Below are 19,999 nucleotides of genomic sequence, written 5' to 3'. Positions count from 1 at the left end.
ATGGCATGAAATGCTGACATGACGTCATCTGGTCATGACATGTCAAAACATACATGCGTGACATGACGGATTACGTATATCATGCAACAAACTAAGGACATGCACGCGTGGCAATACACGCAAGACGTGAATGGCACGTCATGAATTACATGTATGACGTGTAGCGTGACTTCACATGAATAACATTTTATGACATGTGCTACCACATGCACATACAGCTAGTTACCCAAGCTAGCAAATCATGACATGATCTTATAATGAAGTGGCATAAATAACATGATAAAAGGCATGCCATAATATACATGCTATGTCGTGCATCTATGCATCGCAAAATTTCATGCATGTCATTCATGTCACTCAACGTGCCTAAAGTGGGTAAAAAATGCTTCTGTTCCAAGTTCGGTTCTTGCGCGCGTGGTGAGTGGCTTTACCGCACAGCGTGGCAACAAAATGGCGGAAGTATGCGCAACTCTTCCTTTGGGAGCATATACACGGCCACTGATTCGGAGAAAGCGTCAGCGCCACCACATTCGAACACCGGCGAGCTAGCTTTTCTCGCCAGGCTCGCTTCCGAGTCGTGTGCGTCATCGACGCCATCGCACTTGCACACCTCTGGAGAGTTAGGGACTCGCCGAACCACAGGGACGGTGACCCGTCTCCTTACCTCGTAACTGCATGGCACAGTAAAAACAGCCGGCTCAAGCGACATCCGTATACAGAGATATTTCGCTTCTGCTTCCAGTGCAGGCGAAATGCAAACGCGCTTGTGTACTGTGATTCTGTTGCGCGATAAAGAATGCTAGGCGATCGAAATTAATCCGGAGACCGCCCAACTAAAGAATACCCATAGCCTATGCGTGATTTTACGACGTTAAGTACTGAAATTTAAGGTAAAACATGGCAATACACTCGATTCCCGGTAAGTCAAATGGACAATAGCTTCATTTGATTGCTGGTTCTGAAGACCTATGTATAACTATAAGCTACATATGGAACAGACCAAGTGGAGCAACGATCTCGCGTAATAGTATCTTACCTGTTGAGGCAAAGGGTCTCCGTTGATGCAGGACTCTGTCGCGTACGAGCCGTACCCTGGCTGCAACACAGTGTTCGACGATGCCAGAGACTGATGCGAGCGGTGCCATGCTGCGGTGTCTGCGATAAATAAATATGCCAGTTTATAACGCTGGAGTCCCCAGTTTTCAATATAACTGGCATATCATTCTCTAAAATAAATAAACAAACAAGCAAACAGACAAGTAAAACAAACAAACAAAGAAAGTCAACATTTCCTTATTTCTTTCGTTTAAACGTAACAAAATGCAACTATCCTAAGCCTTTGAAGCAACAAGGTTAAAATATAGGGGACGCCGGAATTAAAGGTTGTGCGACGCCACTGCCTAATTATCTATATCGCAAAAATTTATATAACAGCCTCAAACCAAGAAGGCAGAAAAGAGGCTGTTGCTAACTGCTTTTTTTGAGACCGGTTCAACATTTTCCAGCTCCTCTCGCGGTTATGTTTGCCATCCCTTTTTCTGCGTCTTGCGTTGGAATGATTTTTTTTTTTTTAGAGAAAACATGCTAGGTGGGCTGTATGGCTGATACTGTGGCGACGACGAGGTCAGTACACTAGAGCGGGCGAGAAAATTGAAAATGATGAAAGACATTGTGATTGAAAAAATAAAAAAAAAGCTCGCAGTTTCGCCCCAAAGTCGAAGCATTGATAGTGATAGCAATGTACTAAACAGCTACACGACGTAAGATTCGTGATTTTATCACCTGTTTAATTTCAGTAAGCATTCACTTACCAAGTAAATTAACAAGCACAATGTCACCTGCGCACGAGCAAACATGGAACAGATCTCGATGGATGAATGCGAACATTCGCCGTCACAATGCTGGCGCGATGAGAAACGCCGGCCTCGGGGAGTGATCGCATCGCGCTGCCTCTCGCTTCAACGTGTGTCCGCCACTTGCGCGATTCGGAACTGCACTGCTTCTAAAAACAGCGATTCGCGTTCCCTCACTATTGAATAATAGCTAGGTACTACTTTCCTCATCACGGAAGGAGATGCCAGCGTTCAGTCGAGCGTATGCCTGTAAATGTAGCTTTGCTGCACAATGAGTGTTTGTGCTGGAAAGCCAAATAATCCACCCTCTATTCCATTGCCCCCTTCCCTTTAAAGAGGGATAAATAAAGTTTTTCATCGGTGCAGACTTCGATTTTGGTGGCGAACGGCACACTATATGCAATGCCTGAAAATTTCAATGGGTACCGTGTAAAAGGGTAACTTGGTTAAAACACGCTGGCGGGCTAGTTGGTGTGTCTGTGTATCTGTTTCTTTCTTCGTCCTCGTCCAGTCGCGCTTATACACTCTACCATGGAAAAGGGTAACGCCGTCAGTTTTTGTTTGTAAAATTGAATGTACAATAACACTGCGCAAACTCGTTTGATTTCTCGCTTCCAACGCTATAGGAAAGAGTATGAGACGCCCACTGGGACAGATCTCTTAATTGCCCCAATTGAAGACGCACGGCATCTTTATGACCAATAAAATAACCTCCGACACGAAGGTTTCTTTTTTTCTCGTTGCGTTTTTAACACGGCGCAAAGATATAATGTGCAGAAACTAGTAAAGCGACTGGAACACAATTATGCAATAGCTCTGAATAAGCCATGTGACCCCGGCGTCGGTGAAAAGCCTATACCTTTGATCACGAACACAAAACACCAAGAATCAAAGCAAACCATCTCAATAATATGGTAAACTCATAGTGCGAAAACTTATCAGCACCATTTTACTCTAAGGTTTGAGCCCATGATGGGCAAGTCGATCTTCTAAGATGGCCGTTCGGATGTGCATTGCAGAATAGTTAATATACGTTTACTACTATACGTTACTATACGTTTACTAGTTTTTCGACTCTTCTGCGAGGCCCAGCTAATACGGAGAAGAGGGCGACAACCGTAGCATTAAGGCTTAGCAGGATTTAATTTCTAACTCGCAATTATTGGTTGTCACTGCCAACAAATTTAGGTATAGTACACGAATGTATCTGCAGATATTTCTAATAACTCCTCACATGCGTCCGCAGATCGCCCGTGCCCGCGAATACCCTAATCTGTTCACTCCATCTAAATTACATTCGCCGCACTCGACCACGATTATCTTTCCATGTCATTTATTCCGTTGCTCTATTAGAGTGCGAAGTTACTGATACTACGCTTTTCATGTGTGACTTACCTATAAATTACCTATAATAACAACTACGCTCTTTCAGCCATGCAACTGACAGTGCCGTCTCTCTGCTTGTTAAAGGGTGACTAAAGAGAAACATTATATCAGTTTACACGGATAAAGTTTGTTGGGGTACGCTCTGTGTGAGGCTGGGGGAGCGTAAATGGAGCTTAAATGTTGTCATTTCGAATGCCAGAATCCAGCTACATCGACAGGATACGGTCCTCGAAATCCTTGGCATGGCGAAGCACAAGGCCACTAAAATGCGACATCAAAATTATGGCCGTACCCCGGCAGCCCGACTCGCCATAGCTCCAAAAAAACCTGTGACGAAAATTCCTATCAAAGTGGCTGATCTGACCTAATTTGCGAACATAAGTTCCTTGGAGTATTAAAATATATCCCTTATTTGAACTAGCCATGTTGACAGCCTCTGCCCACTTTGAAGCTCGAGACGAACTTCTACAGTTGAACGTAGCTATAGTAAGAGAAATTTTGCCGGAATAGAAAAGAAACTGGAAGGGAAAAAGGCCATTGTAAGGGCTAGTATCGAGCAATACCAGTCAGAAAAAAAAACAAGCGACGAATGCCTGTGAGGAAGTCTCTGAATCTGAAAACCCCGCGGTCGTGGAACAGTATACGAATTATCTGACATTTTGGAGCAGTCGCATTCAAAAGCCTTACAAAAAATTGGCAAGGAGACGTCTCCTCACCTTTCGAACGATTGTCAGTGTACGATTCTGATGCCACGTTAGACACTGCCACAGCAATGCGTTTGAGATCAGAGGGACCAGCCTCTGAGATGTAGGAGCTACCGTCCGAGCCCGAGGACGCCCGCCGCGCGGCCACATCCCTGGCAGCCGATTCAAACCGCTTGCCACGCTACTTGCGCGGCCATTGCAGCGGGCGCCGCAGTTGCCGCGAGGACCACAGCGACAGCCGCAGTATCCTCCTCGCCACTTTCACCCTCGCGTGCCACCGCGTCAGACAAGGGAGAGGACGCGTTGGAATGCGTGGAATCTCCATCGTCTCTGGCTTCATGGAGGACCCCACCTCGCTGTCCAGTACTCTACTATAGGGGTCTGCTGCTACCCACTCCTAGCCGGTCCTGCTATGGGACGCCACCTTCCCCCTCTAATCTTTACCTCAGTCTTCCAACCCCCTTTCTTCCCACACACTGAGGCGCAGGTACCTGCTGCTCTGGGCGCACGGGTACCGACGAATGGGTGTGGACGGTGCATGCCAAGACCGCATGGTCTCTGCCACATTGCACGCACACTACTTCGCAGGCCACGTGTCCAAACTGCTCACAGCGCGCGCACTTCGGCGTGTCAAATGCGGCCGCGTGGTGACCTTCCAAGTTGCGTCTGCGACACACACGCACAACTCCCTCATACTAGCAATGCAGCATACAATCTCGCCTACGCGAAGAAGGTTAGGAACGGCCCGCGTCATCACCATGCGGATGCACCGGTTGCCTGAACCAATGTCAGGAAGCCCTGGCATGTGCTCGTACGAGATCCCCTGGACCTTGCCAAAGGCTTGCAGCTCGTTGACAAGAGCCTCGTCCGGAAGGTCCAGAGGGTAGCCAAATACTCTGACAAACTTCCAACGAACACTACGATATTCGACGCCAACTTGCACATCGCGAACCTTCAAAGCGTGATCAGCTAAGAAACGATCAAACGCGGCCTTATTCTTGAACGTAATCTCGAAGCGACCCGCTCCGAAATCCTAAAGTATAAGCTAGACATCTGCAACTGTTGATGTCAACTAAAACTTTATGTGATTTGACTTTGCTCACCGTGGTGCTGGAGCCCCGCGGATGCCATGCCGGAGTCCAGATGCGGGTGATGGTGTGTCGTCGCTGCTGCGGTGACAACTGGAGCAGCGGCTGCCGCCTGGGCGTAGCCCTGTAGCAGCTGGCTGCTGAACGCGGCGCCTGCGGGTTGGCTGCCCACCTGTTTGCGCCAGCGGGCGCGTCGGTTGCTGAACCATACCTGCAGTGCGCGCAGCGTCGAGTGAACGGTTAGAAAGGAATGCAATAAGCGCTCGTCATAACGAAGTAATCGGGACAATAAATTGTTTACGTTATAAGCGCTGTTTCCTTAAAGGCGGATTGTCTGGTAAATAGTCATGGCAATGCGAGAGCTCTTATAAAACGTACACTGAAACAGAGCTGTACTCGATACGTGGCACACGACAGTTGCAAAATTCTGCTGACGCCCGTAAACAGTGCCCTGTTTTGTCGGTTATCATCATGTGATGCAATTAGTGTGAAGAAGCTGCCGCCGCATGGTGGAGTGGCTTTCGCAGCGTTTTCTTTTTTGCTTCGGCAGGTTGGCGCGAAGAAATGCGAATGTATGCGATACCGAGTAGTCTCGTGCTGATAAACTGCTTCGTACTTTATATTAAGTGGTATCTGACGCTACCTCACTTCAAATAATCTGGTATAAAATGCATGTACTGAGGTCGGGACTACGCGAGACTTCGAATAAAGAGATATTTCGAATAAATCAGTTAAATGTATTATTTTTGGTTTACTGCTACTTTTGCACACAAAACAGCAGGTTTGTTCTAATTGGCAAAGTGGGAGAACCATACTTTGAAATCCGTGACGTCACCCTGATGTATACCGGAGCTGAAGTTTCGGTGCTAAATTTACATCCATTAAAGACACCCGCAGCCGTAGCACAGTGTCCATGGCGTTGCGGTGCCAAGCTCGAGGTCATGGTTCCAATCCCGGCCGCGGCGGCCGCATTCCGATGGGGGCTAAATGCCAAAAATCCTCGGGTACTAATGGTTCAGGTGCACGTTCAAAAGCCACAAGTGGTCGAAATTAATCAAGAGACCTTCACTATACGGCGTGCTTCATAACCAGATCGTGGTTATGTCACGTACCGTTACGATTGGCGTTTAGTACTGTTGTTCCCGGTGGTCTTCTCGACAAAGAGTGCGTCAACCGCAAACCTGCAGCTATGGATGCTGTTGTACAGTCGCGATCAATTTGAAGGTGATCGCTCGAGCGGCGACCGAAACTAGGAGCAGCGCCACGTTACGTCATCACCGTCACTCGAGAGGGAAACGTCACAGCTTCCCTCTCTCTCTTTTGCTGTTCCCTGATCAGCTGTCACTCCCATCTAGCAACTTGCAGCTTTTCGTTATTTTTTTATGCCCCAAGAAACAGGCAGTGGTACAGAGCGCGTGTCGTGTTTTGCACAGAGGCGTCATTGTTGGCCAAGATATGCGTTAGACAGCGACGCACGCACATCATTGCCATGAAACGGAAACAAACAAAAATGTGGTGAGTTTGTCATGGGGGTGACGGGTGCAGCCTGGAAGAGCATAAAAGGGGAAGAAGGCAGCGCAATCTTTATCTTCGCAGTTCCGAAATCGGCCGCTGTGCTGCTTGGAAGGCCCGCCGGTCGATGCTCGCGCGATCACCTTCAAATTGATTGTGACTGTACCTGTCGAGCCTTCTTTAATAAGGATGCACACCGGCGAGCGTGCAGCTATGAAGGGCCATTCACGCTGCTACGTCTTTTCAACGCCACAGAGCTGGCGAAGAAATCTGCGTCATGTCAAGATGACTGACAAGCGATTACGTGTCGCGTGTTCGTGTGGTCAAAGCTCTGGAGCTGATGAACGAAACGAGTCCTGGGTCCCCAAACCGTGAAGTGATTATGGACCTTGTGCAACATGCCAATTGCTGCGGAGAGCCTAGGGTGACCACTTAGAATTCGTTGGAACAGCGTCGACCCAGGCGTCCCATGAAATTGTACCTACATTGCATCGAGGGGGGCTTGGGCGCCTGCGGCGAAGCAAGATCCACCATGGGTGGGATATTGCAGACTGAGACAGTTTCGATTGGCCGAGACGACGGACATTGAATTACCTCGATGAGAGAAAGCGGGTATTGAAGTGCTTAAAAAGTGGAGCTTGAGTGTTGAACACTGTGCTCGTATACATGTAAAACATCATCATGTAAATAAACCCTTTTTCTCATCTCTTGGACGTCGTCCCGGTCCTCTCGATCGCCCGGCACCTGGCACGTCACCAGCCACGGTACCTTAATGGCCGCTCGGACCCCGACATCGCAACAATACCGAGAACTTTATTTCTATCTCTCATAGTTTCATCTGCTTCTAAAGGAATGTATCACTCGAAGACCTACATATGCATCCATACAATTTGTACAAGGTAACTCAATCCTCTCAGCGAAACAAATTTGGCAACAGGCACCCTTGAGTCGCAATAAATTGAAACAAACCAAAGCGAGCAGTGAGACATTCGCGATCGCATGACGGTCACGCTGAGAGTCGAACAAATTGGAAAAATTTGGCGTCCACTAACAATTTTCCGCCAAGTGAATGGAAACAGAGGTTTGATTGATATGCTTTGCCATACTATAAGCCGGTTTACACTTGCTCGTTACGTTTATTTAACGCGCGGGAAAAAAAAAAAAAGGGAGGGCAAGGAGTGCTTGCCTGAACCCTGTTCTCCGTGAGCTTGGTCCTCTGCGCGAGCTCCTCGCGCGTGTACACGTCCGGGTACTGAGTGCGCTCGAAGGCCCGCTCCAGGGCGTCCAGCTGTTCGGAGGTGAAGGTGGTGCGCGAACGGCGCGTCTTTCGCTTGAGCAACAGGCCCGGCTCCGAGTCGCAGTCGGAGTCGTCGTCCAGACCGCTGAGCCGACCTGCGTGCACCGAACAAGAAAAAAGGAGCTTTACGTATAATAGTTTTGCGGAAACACGCAAGGTGGAGAGAAGTAATTAATCGAGGGAAAATCAGACATCCCACCCGATCGTAGCGATTGCTACAAAGGAAACGCAAACGGGTTCCTCGAAAGAAAAGCCTCGCAGTTGAAGAAAAATTCGTCCCGGTCCGGGACTCGAACCCGGCACCACCGCCTTTCCGAGGCAGCCGCTCTCTACCATCTGAACTAACCAGGCGGCTAGCGGATGGCAGGGCGAAGTCGAATTTGTCGACAACACGGAGCAAAGGCAAGAGTTTGACGTAATAGTTCTCCGGAAAGCCGCAAGGGGAAGTGAAGTAATTAATCGAGGGAAAATCAGACATCCACACGATCGTGTGGATGTCTAATTTTCCCTACACGATCGGGTGGATGTCTGATTTTCCCTTGATTATAAAAAAAAAAGCTTTAGAAAAAAAGAAATGTGCGAGGAATGTGGTACAATTATTTATTGTTGTATCACGTTGTGTCCGACTGCGTATCATCATAGCTGCCAACTCTCCCCAATTTCTCGTAATACTTACGAATTTTCGCCAGTTCTATGCGTGTACACGACGGAGAAGGTTGATTTAAACGTGTTCGCTTATGTAGGGCCAGGTGCCTACAGGTTCCATATACTGAAAACAACAAAAGTCGCAGACGACACCACGGATGTGCTGACTGATAAGGCTTTATTCTGAGCATGGCAAAATAGTGCGCGAGTTCATTTCTTTTTTGTGTGTGCGTTAGCTTCTTTCCGTAGGCCTCGCTGTACTGCTGCAGTTTGTCGCTGGCATGTTTTAAAAGTGCGAGTGTCCTCTTGGCTGCGTGCACTTGCGTACAACGAAAGCTCATTATGTGGTACCATTCAATGGTCATTCAGCCCGCATACAAGCAGTGACGGTTGCGCGGGCTGGTACTTTCGCTATACAGGCTGGTGTACGCAATTGAAGAGCGTAATTTTTTTCCTTTGCTTAAAGGCTGATGGGTATAGCGCACGTGAATTTGTTTCCGTTCATCCAAGACGAACGGGCTGCCCAGTCCCGCGCTAAAGCGTTGGTGCTTGAGCCAGGCGGATGTGGTATTTTGTAAATATATGTAAAATACGATGTGAATAAATGAATGAAGAAATAAATTTCACCGTATCGATCACTCACTTTCACTGTGTGGCTTTGTTGTCACGTTGAGATCGTCGCGTGATAAACGCGCTCGCGACATCAGGTACTCCTCGTGGATCACTCTCGCGAGATATCTTGTGATTGGGCACACGAGGCGTCACATAGCGTTGCGCCTAAGTTTCTAAGCGTTGTAATGCATGATTGCGGCGCGTTGTAAAAGACAACACAACACAACACACACAACACAACACAACACAACACAACACAACACAACACAACACAACACAACACAACACAACACACACACACACACACACACACACACACACACACACACACACACACACCACACAACACAACACACACACAGGGGGACAGCTATCTTTGTCAATGCCTCCGCCCCGTTGTCAGACTAAACGCCGCACACAACAGCCGCGTCACATCAGAGAGGCGCTTTGCGCCGATCCTAACTCTTACATGCGCACGCATGCGAACGGCAATTAAAGTTTGGAGTCGCATATCTCGGAGCACAGACACGCTAGAAGAATTCCTCCAACTGATACTGTTGTTACTGTTTATACTGACCATATAAACACGACTGCCTCTAAATTTTCAGTACAAACATACCCACTTACTGCAGTCAACAAAAAGTTAATTTTTCAATTCTAGTTAATTGGGCTGCTGACAGCGATAATTATAATCTCACTGTGTGTGTCCCTGGCCACATAACGTATTTGCACAGGCGGTCTTCGCGTGCCTCCCAGTGCGTAATTTTAAGAAAACCATAAAGCTTAATTTTGAACACCCGGTATGTCCCATAGGCATTGTGCACACTTCAACTTTGGGCCGCATAAAGAGGCCATACGTGAACACAATTTCCTATAAAGATTGACACTTTTAGTAAATAGTCAATACATGGGGGAAAAATCAGTGCCTTGTAAAATTTCATCTCGTAGCTCGCAATCTGAACAGTGAACATTAAACCTACGAAATTCAAGTGTAAAATAAGTGAAAAGAATCAAGAGAACAAGGGGCTCGATTTCTTGGAGGTGGTGGGTTCGGCACCCGCTGGAGGCAAGTTCTCTTTTGTTCGAGTTTACTCTTGCTCTATTACTCACTATTTCTATATTTAACTTTAAAAAAATCACTCATTTAATTTACCTTAAGCTTTCGTTGACTCCATTGCCTGCCTGTTAGCTTCACATGGTCGAAGTAGAAAAGTTCTTATGCATTGTATATATCTGGCGCCCTAAAGAATTCTGACGCACCGATTTAAAATAATAATAATATTTGGGGTTTTACGTGCCAAAACCACTTTCTGATTATGAGGCACGCCGTAGTGGAGGACTCCGGAAATTTTACCACCTGGGGTTCTTTAACGTGCGCCTAAATCTAAGCACACGGGTGTTTTCGCATTTCGCCTCCATCGAAATGCGGCCGCCGTGGCCGGGATTCGATCCCGCGACCTCGTGCTCAGCAGCCCAACACCATAGCCACTGAGCAACCACGGCGGGTACCGATTTAAAAGGAAAAGAAGCGTAGGAAATACTTATCACTGGAGTTTTTTTTTTTTTTGGGATACTTGGAAAATCCACCCCCATCTCATCGTTTAACAAAAGAAAAGATAAAAGCAATGATAAAACGATCAGTAAGAGTTCGCACAATTACGACAATTGATTTCTTAGCCAAGCAAAACGCAGAAGACAAAGTCCTGTCATGAACACCTGTGAATTGTATTACCATTCAAGTGACAGCTTTATAGCGCTAAACTACAATAACAAAATGCGACGACGACGCTGAAAAAATGCTGCCGCACATATATGCGGAAACGCTCATTTTGCTTGCCATGCGAAAAGACGGAGCGCGTTCCTTCCCGATCGACGTTGTCGCGCGCGCGCGCTCACACGCGCCGGTTTCCGCGTATAATGTCGCTATATGGGACGTCCCACAATGGGAAAGGAGGGAGTGAGGCGAGCCCGAGTCCGAACTCGGCGGGGCGTTCCGGGCGACCGACCAATGAGCGTGTTTCCTGTTTACGCCCTGGTTTCCCCGCATTGTGCGAGCTTCCCGTCGCCGGGATTATCGCGTGTGTCGTTGGCCTCCCCTCCCCCGTGATTTGTTCCTTCCTCCCTTTCCCTGTTGGCGGCGTCAAAACGCTGGCATTATGCGCTGCGGGACAGGTTGAGTGATGAGCCCCTTTTCAATAAGGGTTGGGGAGGAAACCATGGCCTGGCTCGAGATCGTCTTTTGTGTTTACTTTTGTTAGTTCTTTTTCCTGTAAGGGCAATTTGAATACTATACTTTATAGAACAGCACTCTTTTTTTCTTCTTCGCACCGGTTACACCCACGGTTCACAGCGATATGGCATTGTCATAGGCTAAGCTCGAGCCATTTGGTCAATCTCGCAGCGTTCACTAACCTGCTAAGCTTTAAGTTACTTCACGCATATCTTTTATGACCGCCAGAAAACTCCGTCATGACTATAAATGACGAGGATTCACTGCCGACTGGAATGCTTTTATAGCTTTAAAACTTAGATCAACTTAGATCACCTGTTGTTCGTGCGGAGAAGATTGGCTGAGTTGCTACAGTGGTTCATTCCGAATGAATTCACAGCGCACGAATGGCTAAGGGACAGAGACAGAGTGAAAGAACGGTGCTTCACTCTGTCGCTTATTTCTTAAGCAATCGGAAGAGCTTTGGTGTCTTTGCGGGATCGGGTGTGCCAGAAGGCCTGGGAAGTTAAAGGACGAGCATTAAAAAAAGAAAAAAAAAGGATTAGATTCTGGGGTTTTACGTGCCAAAACCACGACCAGATTATGAAGTCGTAGTGAGGTACTCCGGAAATTTTGTCCACATGGGTGTCTAACGAGAACACAATGGGCGTTCTGACATTTAGTCTCCATCGAAATGCGCCGCCGTGGCCGGGATTTGATCCCTAGACCTAGCAGCACAAAAATGACGACCATATTGGATTCAATGGCAAAGCTTCATTCCCTATAGTAGCCTACACACGTGTTCTTTGAAGAATGCCTACTTACCAAAAAGCCATACCGTTCCTCGACCCGGGAAGAGCCATATTTCTCCTAGCTCGTTGTTTACTCTGGCATTTTAACGTCCATCCGCATGAACTAAATCTTTCAATTTCGTTGTTGGCGAGTCGCAGCTCTCGAGAAGAAGTTCGGGGAACCCGACAGGAGTCCATACATGCTTTCAATCAGCAAATTCTCCACGCCGTTCGCGTGCGCAGCGTGCAGTTTTTGGGAGAGCACAATTGACGCGTGTAGAGAGCCCAGACATCTGCAGGGTGGTCAGACAAGTGGACGACGACGCGTCGTCGGCGGGGCGCAGCCGCCGTGTCGCAAGGACCTCACGCGACGACTCCAGCGAGGAATCGCTCGCCCCCTGCTGACGTCAGTGACCACTAAGTGACTCCCGCCGCGAAGCGCTCCGCACGGGGTTCTTGTTGCCGTTGAAGAGGAAACGACTTCCAGTGTGCTTAGACAAAGCCCGTCGGCCGGAGACGCGCGATGAGGAAGTCGAAGTTCGTTAGGCGCGGAGTTCGGAGAAATCCGGAAGGGAGGGCGCTTCTGCGGCAGTCGGGGGGAGTCCTGACCGATTCGTCTCACCTATCGCGTAGCAGTGGCCGCCATACATTAAGAAATGGGGTTGTCTGTTAGCTCTAGCGGTTTGGTTAAAGGCGTTAACGTGTTCTTCAGAACGCTTGATGGCATGAACCACGACTTTTCTTGTTTTTCTTTGTGCATTTCCGCGCGTGCGGTGTACAATCCTTAATTAAATTAAATTATGGGGTTTAACGTGCCAAAACCACTTTCTGATTATGAGGCACGCCGTAGTGGAGGACTCCGGAAATTTTGACCACCTGGGGTTCTTTAACGCGCTCCTAAATCTAAGTACACGGGTGTTTTCGCATTTCGCCCCCACCGAAATGCGGCCGCCGTGGCCCGGATTCGATCCCGTGACCTCGCGCTCCTTACACACGGTACATACTTACTAACTACCATAAATGTTAGTCAGGCGTCGCGTGCCAAATCGGTGGTGTTGAAGACACCAGCAGCTTCTGAAATCAATGATCGAGTGAATGTGTTTCCAGAGGTAGCGAAATAGGTGCGCAAATACGGCGACTGAAACGTGGGAATCGTTCCAACTTTCGCTTCGTTCAGAATCAAAGGTTCGAGGCTGTTCACGCGACGACTACTAAATGCGCAACCACACACACAAATTGTTAGCGGCAGTACCTCGGTGTTCAGATGCAAACAAATCGAACTTGCACAGTAATCCTGTTTGTGGAACTCAAATAATTTCGCTCGAAATATAAAAATAAATAAAGAATAAGGAGTGAGCTCGTCCCTGTGACACGAGTCATAATTGCTGTTTACGATCCACAAGTAGGAAGCGTATTATTATTTTTTTTTTACCATCTTGCTCCGTAAGTACCGTAACATATATTGCTCGAGCAAGACGCAGAAAGATGTAAGTATACAAAGAAGCCAGAAATGTATGGTATATATATACCGAAAGTAAAACAGTCAGGCTCTATAGAGAGAGCTTCATTGACCTCCTGTCGGCTCTTGGCGGCCGGCGTGTATGCGTTAGAGTCGTTCAACCAAATTGGGTGAGGAGAATTACCAGCGCGAAACGTCGTTTAAGTTCGCACGCGCATGAAAAAAAAAAAAAAAAAAAAGAAGAGCACGCGGAACAAGAGCTTCGCGGCGTTGTAATGCGCGAAGCTCTAACTTCAGTTCCCCCCGCCACTTTGAAGAAAGGAAACAACCGGTCGAAGTCGAGCGCGCGCGGCAAAGCGGTGTTGCTCGGCCCATTTTTCACGGGGATCAACACCACGGCACCTTAAACGCGACCACGGCGGGGCGGCGCACCGTGCAGAGACCGCACCGGGTGCAGAAAAACGAGCGGAACCTGCGAAGAAAAGCGGCAACGGAACACGGTGATTAGCGGTCCCATTACGGCTTACCCGCGGGCGTCTTCCTCAAAGGTGGGGGAGGCGCAGGTACACGCGGACTCGCCCCCTTTGAAACTTGCCGCCGAACACACTCGCCCGAGCATATGCTTCAGCTGTGGCCTGGCTGCAGCCTTTATCCACCGCGGCAACGCGCCGCGTGTACCTCCCCCTTCGCTGTGCCGAAAGGAATTCCCACCACACTGCTCGGAAGGAGTGTGACGGTCGCACGTCGCCCCGCTCTCGAGACTGCATGCGTTCCGAGTGAGTGTGGTGCTCCTACATGCAGGGTTAAGCCTCGCCGGGTGCAGCCGTTATCGATGCTCCTAACGCCGGATATGTTGCGCGTATGCGGTCATTTATGAAACTACGAAGTCCACCGCAATGTCCGACAGATTGCGTAATATGCTCCACAGGTCCTCGCTTGTCTCGATCGTTATGAGTAAAACACTATAGACATGCCAGAATGCTCACGGGTTAATCCTTGAATGCACACATGCCGTACGCTGTACAGGATCGTTGTGATCAGCGAGACGTTCGGACGGCATATGCGTGATCACGTGTTCTGTTTTGTTGTAGTGCAAGCTGAACGACAGGGACAACAGAAAGGCACATTTGACAACCACACGGTTGTCCCTGTCGTTCAGCTTACGCTACAACAAAATATACAAAATCCCATATGGCTACTCTCATTGATCACGCGTGAATGCACCGGCTCACTCACATGTAGGAATGAAAAGCGAGCTAGATGTGTTAATCGACAAAAACCTCGCACTCGTTTTGTATCTGCGAAAGAAAGGTTCGCGTTCGCAGCCTCCGTAATTATCGCCCACATCTTAAGACAGCGAAGATGACAGGACAACATCAAGAAGTTGCCGTCGAGCTGTTTGTCAGGGGCCGGCCACCGCCGCTAGTAGCAACTTTGCTATCGCCGACTGTCTTGTGAATGCAGGCACGGAGCTATCCGTCAGCGCACCTTGTTCTGTTTAGTCTTCACTTCCTCGGCACAGTTTGCCTTTCTCTCTCTCCATCCCGCTCCCATGTGTAGGGTAGCAAACCGGTTGAGCTAAACTGGTTAACCTCCCTGCCTTTCCTTCTCCACTTTTTCCTTCCTTCGTTTGTGTTGCTTACTGGCTCCTCTTGCGAGTAAACTTGTAGCGGATAGCGAGAAATGTTCCCGCCTTTCATATTGCACTTTCGCCCAGCGTCAGCTGTAACTAGCTGTCGTTCATGGTTGTAAACACACTGGTGCAATTGCCATTCACAGACCATCATCATCATCATCATCAGCCTGGTTACGCCCACTGCAGGGCAAAGGCCTCTCCCATACTTCTCCAACAACCCCGGTCATGTACTAATTGTGGCCATGCCGTCCCTGCAAACTTCTTAATCTCATCCGCCCACCTAACTTTCTGCCGCCCCCTGCTACGCTTCCCTTCCCTTGGGATCCAGTCCGTAACCCTTAATGACCATCGGTTATCTTCCCTCCTCATTACATGTCCTGCCCATGCCCATTTCTTTTTCTTGATTTCAACTAAGATGTCATTAACTCGCGTTTGTTCCCTCACCCAATCTGCTCTTTTCTTATCCCTTAACGTTACACCTATCATTCTTCTTTCCATAGCTCGTTGTGTCGTCCTCAATTTGAGTAGAACCCTTTTAGTAAGCCTCCAGGTTTCTGCCCCGTAGGTGAGTACTGGTAAGACACAGCTATTATATACTTTTCTCTTGAGGGATAATGGCAACCTGCTGTTCATGATTTGGGAATGCCTGCCAAACGCACCCCAGCCCATTCTTATTCTTCGGATTATTTCCGTCTCATGATCCGGATCCGCCGTCACTACCTGCCCTAAGTAGATGTATTCCCTTACGACTTCCAGTGCCTCGCTGCCTATTGTAAATTGCTGTTCTCTCCCAAGACTGTTAAGCATTACTTTAGTTTTCTGCAGATTAATTTTTAGACCCACTCTTCTGCTTTGCCTCTCCAGGTCAGTGAGCATGCATTGTAATTGGTCCCCTGAGTTACTAAGCAAGGCAATATCATCAGCGAATCGCAAGTTACTAAGGTATTCTCCATTAACTTTTATCCCCAATTCTTTCCAATCCAGGTCTCTGAATACCTCCTGTAAACACGCTGTGAATAGCATTGGAGATATCGTATCTCCCTGCCTGACGCCTTTCTTTATTGGGATTTTGTTGCTTGCTTTATGGAGGACTACGGTGGCTGTGGAGCCGCTATAGATATCTTCCAGTATTTTTACATATGGCTCATCTACACCCTGATTCCGTAATGCCTCCATGACTGCTGAGGTTTCGACTGAATCAAACGCTTTCTCGTAATCAATGAAAGCTATATATAAGGGTTGGTTATATTCTGCACATTTCTCTATCACTTGATTGATAGTGTGAATATGGTCTATTGTTGAGTAGCCTTTACGGAATCCTGCCTGGTCCTTTGGTTGACAGAAGTCTAAGGTGTTCCTGATTCTATTTGCAATTACCTTAGTAAATACTTTGTAGGCAACGGACAGTAAGCTGATCGGTCTATAATTTTTCAAGTCTTTGGCGTCCCCTTTCTTATGGATTAGGATTATGTTAGCGTTCTTCCAAGATTCTGGTACGCTCGAGGTCATGAGGCATTGCGTATACAGGGTGGCCAGTTTCTCTAGAACAATCTGTCCACCATCCTTCAACAAATCTGCTGTTACCTGATCCTCCCCAGCTGCCTTCCCCCTTTGCATGTCTCCTAAGGCTTTCTTTATTTCTTCCGGCGTTACCTTCGGGATTTCGAATTCCTCTAGACTATTTTCTCTTCCATTATCGTTGTGGATGCCACTGGTACTGTATAAATCTCTATAGAACTCCTCAGCCACTTGAACTATCTCATCCATATTAGTAATGATATTGCCGGCTTTGTCTCTTAACGCATACATCTGATTCTTGCCAATTCCTAGTTTCTTCTTCACTGTTTTTAGGCTTCCTCCGTTCCTGAGAGCATGTTCAATTCTATCCATATTATACTTCCTTATGTCAGCTGTCTTACGCTTGTTGATTAACTTCGAAAGTTCTGCAAGTTCTATTCTAGCTGTAGGGTTAGATGCTTTCATACATTGGCGTTTCTTGATCAGATCTTTCGTCTCCTGCGATAGTTTGCTGGTATCCTGCCTAACGGAGTTACCACCGACTTCCATTGCACACTCCTTAATGATGCCCACAAGATTGTCGTTTATTGCTTCAACACTAAGGTCCTCTTCCTGAGTTAAAGCTGAATACCTGTTCTGTAGCTTGATCTGGAATTCCTCTATTTTCCCTCTTACCGCTAACTCATTGATCGGCTTCTTATGTACCAGTTTCATCCGTTCCCTCCTCAGGTCTAGGCTAATTCGAGTTCTTACCATCCTGTGGTCACTGCAGCGCACCTTGCCGAGCACGTCCACATCTTGTATGATGCCAGGGTTAGCGCAGAGTATGAAGTCTACTTCATTTCTAGTCTCGCCGTTCGGGCTCCTCCACGTCCACTTTCGACTATCCCGCTTGCGGAAGAAGGTATTCATTATCCTCATATTATTCTGTTCCGCAAACTCTACTAATAACTCTCCCCTGTTATTCCTAGTGCCTATGCCATATTCACCCACTGCCTTGTCTCCAGCCTGCTTCTTGCCTACCTTGGCATTAAAGTCGCCCATTAGTATAGTGTATTTAGTTTTCACTCTGCCCATCGCCGATTCCACGTCTTCATAGAAGCTTTCGACTTCCTGGTCATCATGACTGGATGTAGGGGCGTAGACCTGTACAATCTTCATTTTGTACCTCTTATTAAGTTTCACAACAAGACCTGCCACCCTCTCGTTAATGCTATAGAATTCCTGTATGTTACCAGCTATATTCTTATTAACCAGGAATCCGACTCCTAGTTCTCTTCTCTCCGCTAAGCCCCGGTAGCACAGGACGTGCCCGCTATTTAGCACTGTATATGCTTCTTTTGGCCTCCTAACTTCACTGAGCCCTATTATTCACAGACCACTATACGGATAATGCAATAAGCTGTAGTGCAGTGCACATAAATGCGCAACGAACCTATTATCGAGCAGGACTGAAAGGATAACTGCATGCAAAAATAGATACTGAAATAGACACATTAAATTATTATTGAGTTTTATAAAGCTAAAGGAAACCGAATTTCAGTCATCAAGGAGACTTATCAATATGATCTCAATATAACTCGCGTTGAATCAACACCATACGAACTGACTCGAGTTAATAGAATTTTAATGGAGCTACTATCGAAAGACCAGTGTCGAAGCCACCTTCAGGTGAGCATAAGGTAACGTGAAAATTATGTCATGAATTCTGTGATTAAAATTAGTTTTATTTGTTTCTTTGGCATCCTCAAGTAATAATTGTGTGCAGCTTCACCGCCTACGTATATGTGTAGGCAGACATGTTGCATATGCGAAATCCAATTCGTCTTTATTTCTGAGAACAAACAAGAACAATGCAGCTGCTCACTGTTCAGTGTTACTCAGAGCATGACTATATATACTGATATAGAGTCGATGGTTGGAACTACCGCGTAGTGTCTGATATTGTATTGCTTTTGATGTGTTCTATGTAGAATGGTCATATTTCATTTACTTAACCGTTAAGGGCCTGAGTGCATTACATAAGGAGGGGATACAATTCGTGTAGAACGACGCATAATATAAATACTAGCACAATCAACAGAAACATTGCAAACGTAGAGGGCTTAGTAGGAGAATGGGATTAGGAGGAGAATGGCAATGTACAGAAAACAATGCACGTGCGGCAGTGTGTACAGATCAAGAGTCAGTGTGTGATACATGCTGAAGTTGGCGAAATATTCACGCGTTCCGAAGATGAGTGTCGAGCTTTGCGCGAAATGATTTCTGATCGCTGCACAAAACTATGTCGCTTGGTAGGGCATTCTAGGGGATAATCGCGTCGGGGGAAAATGAAATGCTCATTGCCGGAGTACGGGTTTTGATGCTTGTGCCCAATATATTAAGTAAGGAAACGATAAATGGATTGAAATGAAAGTGGATGAAAAACAACTTGCCGCAGGTTGGGAACGATCCCACACAACATGCGAAGGGTTGTAGGGTCGCTCCCCATCCGCGGCAAGTTGTTTTTTCATCCACTTTCATTTACATTAATTTATAGTCTCTTTATTTCATTTATTAAGCACAAGTAACTTCCCCTATGTTGTCCTTGGGTCAATGTTTGTTGGCTTCTTATGATATGACAAATAAAAATCGGGCACCTTGGTTAACCCCCTTTCTTCTCGTTTATCGCGTAAAAGAGTGAATGATGCGACAATTGTTTTCTGTAAAATGATGCAAGAAATCGTCAACAGAAATAGAAACTACACTGAAAGTGAGGAACAATACAGAAGAAAACATAAAAGTTATCCGACTAAAGATGCCTTGTACTCTTTCCGTCTCTTTCTCAACTTTTTTGTGTGTGGTCTAAGAGGCACCTCAATAAACCGAAACAGAACATACCAAGTCTACTCATAAGAGTTCTATTGGAAGGCTAATTACGAGTTTTAATATAAGGTATGTGGCCAGTTTGCTATGAAAATTCAAAAGGAATGCTCAAAGAACACTTAATTGCTCTGTGTGATCCATGTTTCATTTGTGGCACCGAAAATATAGACGGCTGCCGTCGCATGTTCATCTCGTCAATAAATGCGAACTTTACAGAAATCTAATCGGCCCTATACACAAGTCGCCTGTGTTGAGAAACGCCGGGCCAATAATTAATTATTCCTAGTATTCCACTACACTCGGAATTATGTCGACGATGTCGAACCGACGTTGTCGTTCGCTGGTTTCAAAACAGCAGCGGAGACATGTTCAGTACCTTCATTGCTGTATGCTAAATCCGAATTTAGTCCCTCCTGGCCACTCC

General features: G+C 47.0%; 1 protein-coding gene across 1 annotated transcript in view; it reads right to left on the bottom strand.

Annotated features, from left to right (window-relative positions):
* Window positions 1-19,999, bottom strand: part of LOC142574476 (paired box protein Pax-7-like) — a 46,093-nt gene that overhangs the window by 1,510 nt on the left and 24,584 nt on the right. The window contains exons 5-8 of the mRNA XM_075683540.1: window positions 7,730-7,935; window positions 5,047-5,242; window positions 4,714-4,912; window positions 1,037-1,211 (exon numbers count right to left, since the gene is read on the bottom strand). Coding sequence (XP_075539655.1) covers window positions 1,037-1,211; window positions 4,714-4,912; window positions 5,047-5,242; window positions 7,730-7,935 — 776 coding nt within the window. The remainder of the gene's footprint in view (window positions 1-1,036; window positions 1,212-4,713; window positions 4,913-5,046; window positions 5,243-7,729; window positions 7,936-19,999) is intronic.

This window comes from Dermacentor variabilis, chromosome 3, assembly GCF_050947875.1.
Source record: "Dermacentor variabilis isolate Ectoservices chromosome 3, ASM5094787v1, whole genome shotgun sequence".
Lineage (NCBI taxonomy): Eukaryota > Metazoa > Arthropoda > Arachnida > Ixodida > Ixodidae > Dermacentor > Dermacentor variabilis.
This window is presented reverse-complemented; position numbering and strand designations above follow the sequence as displayed.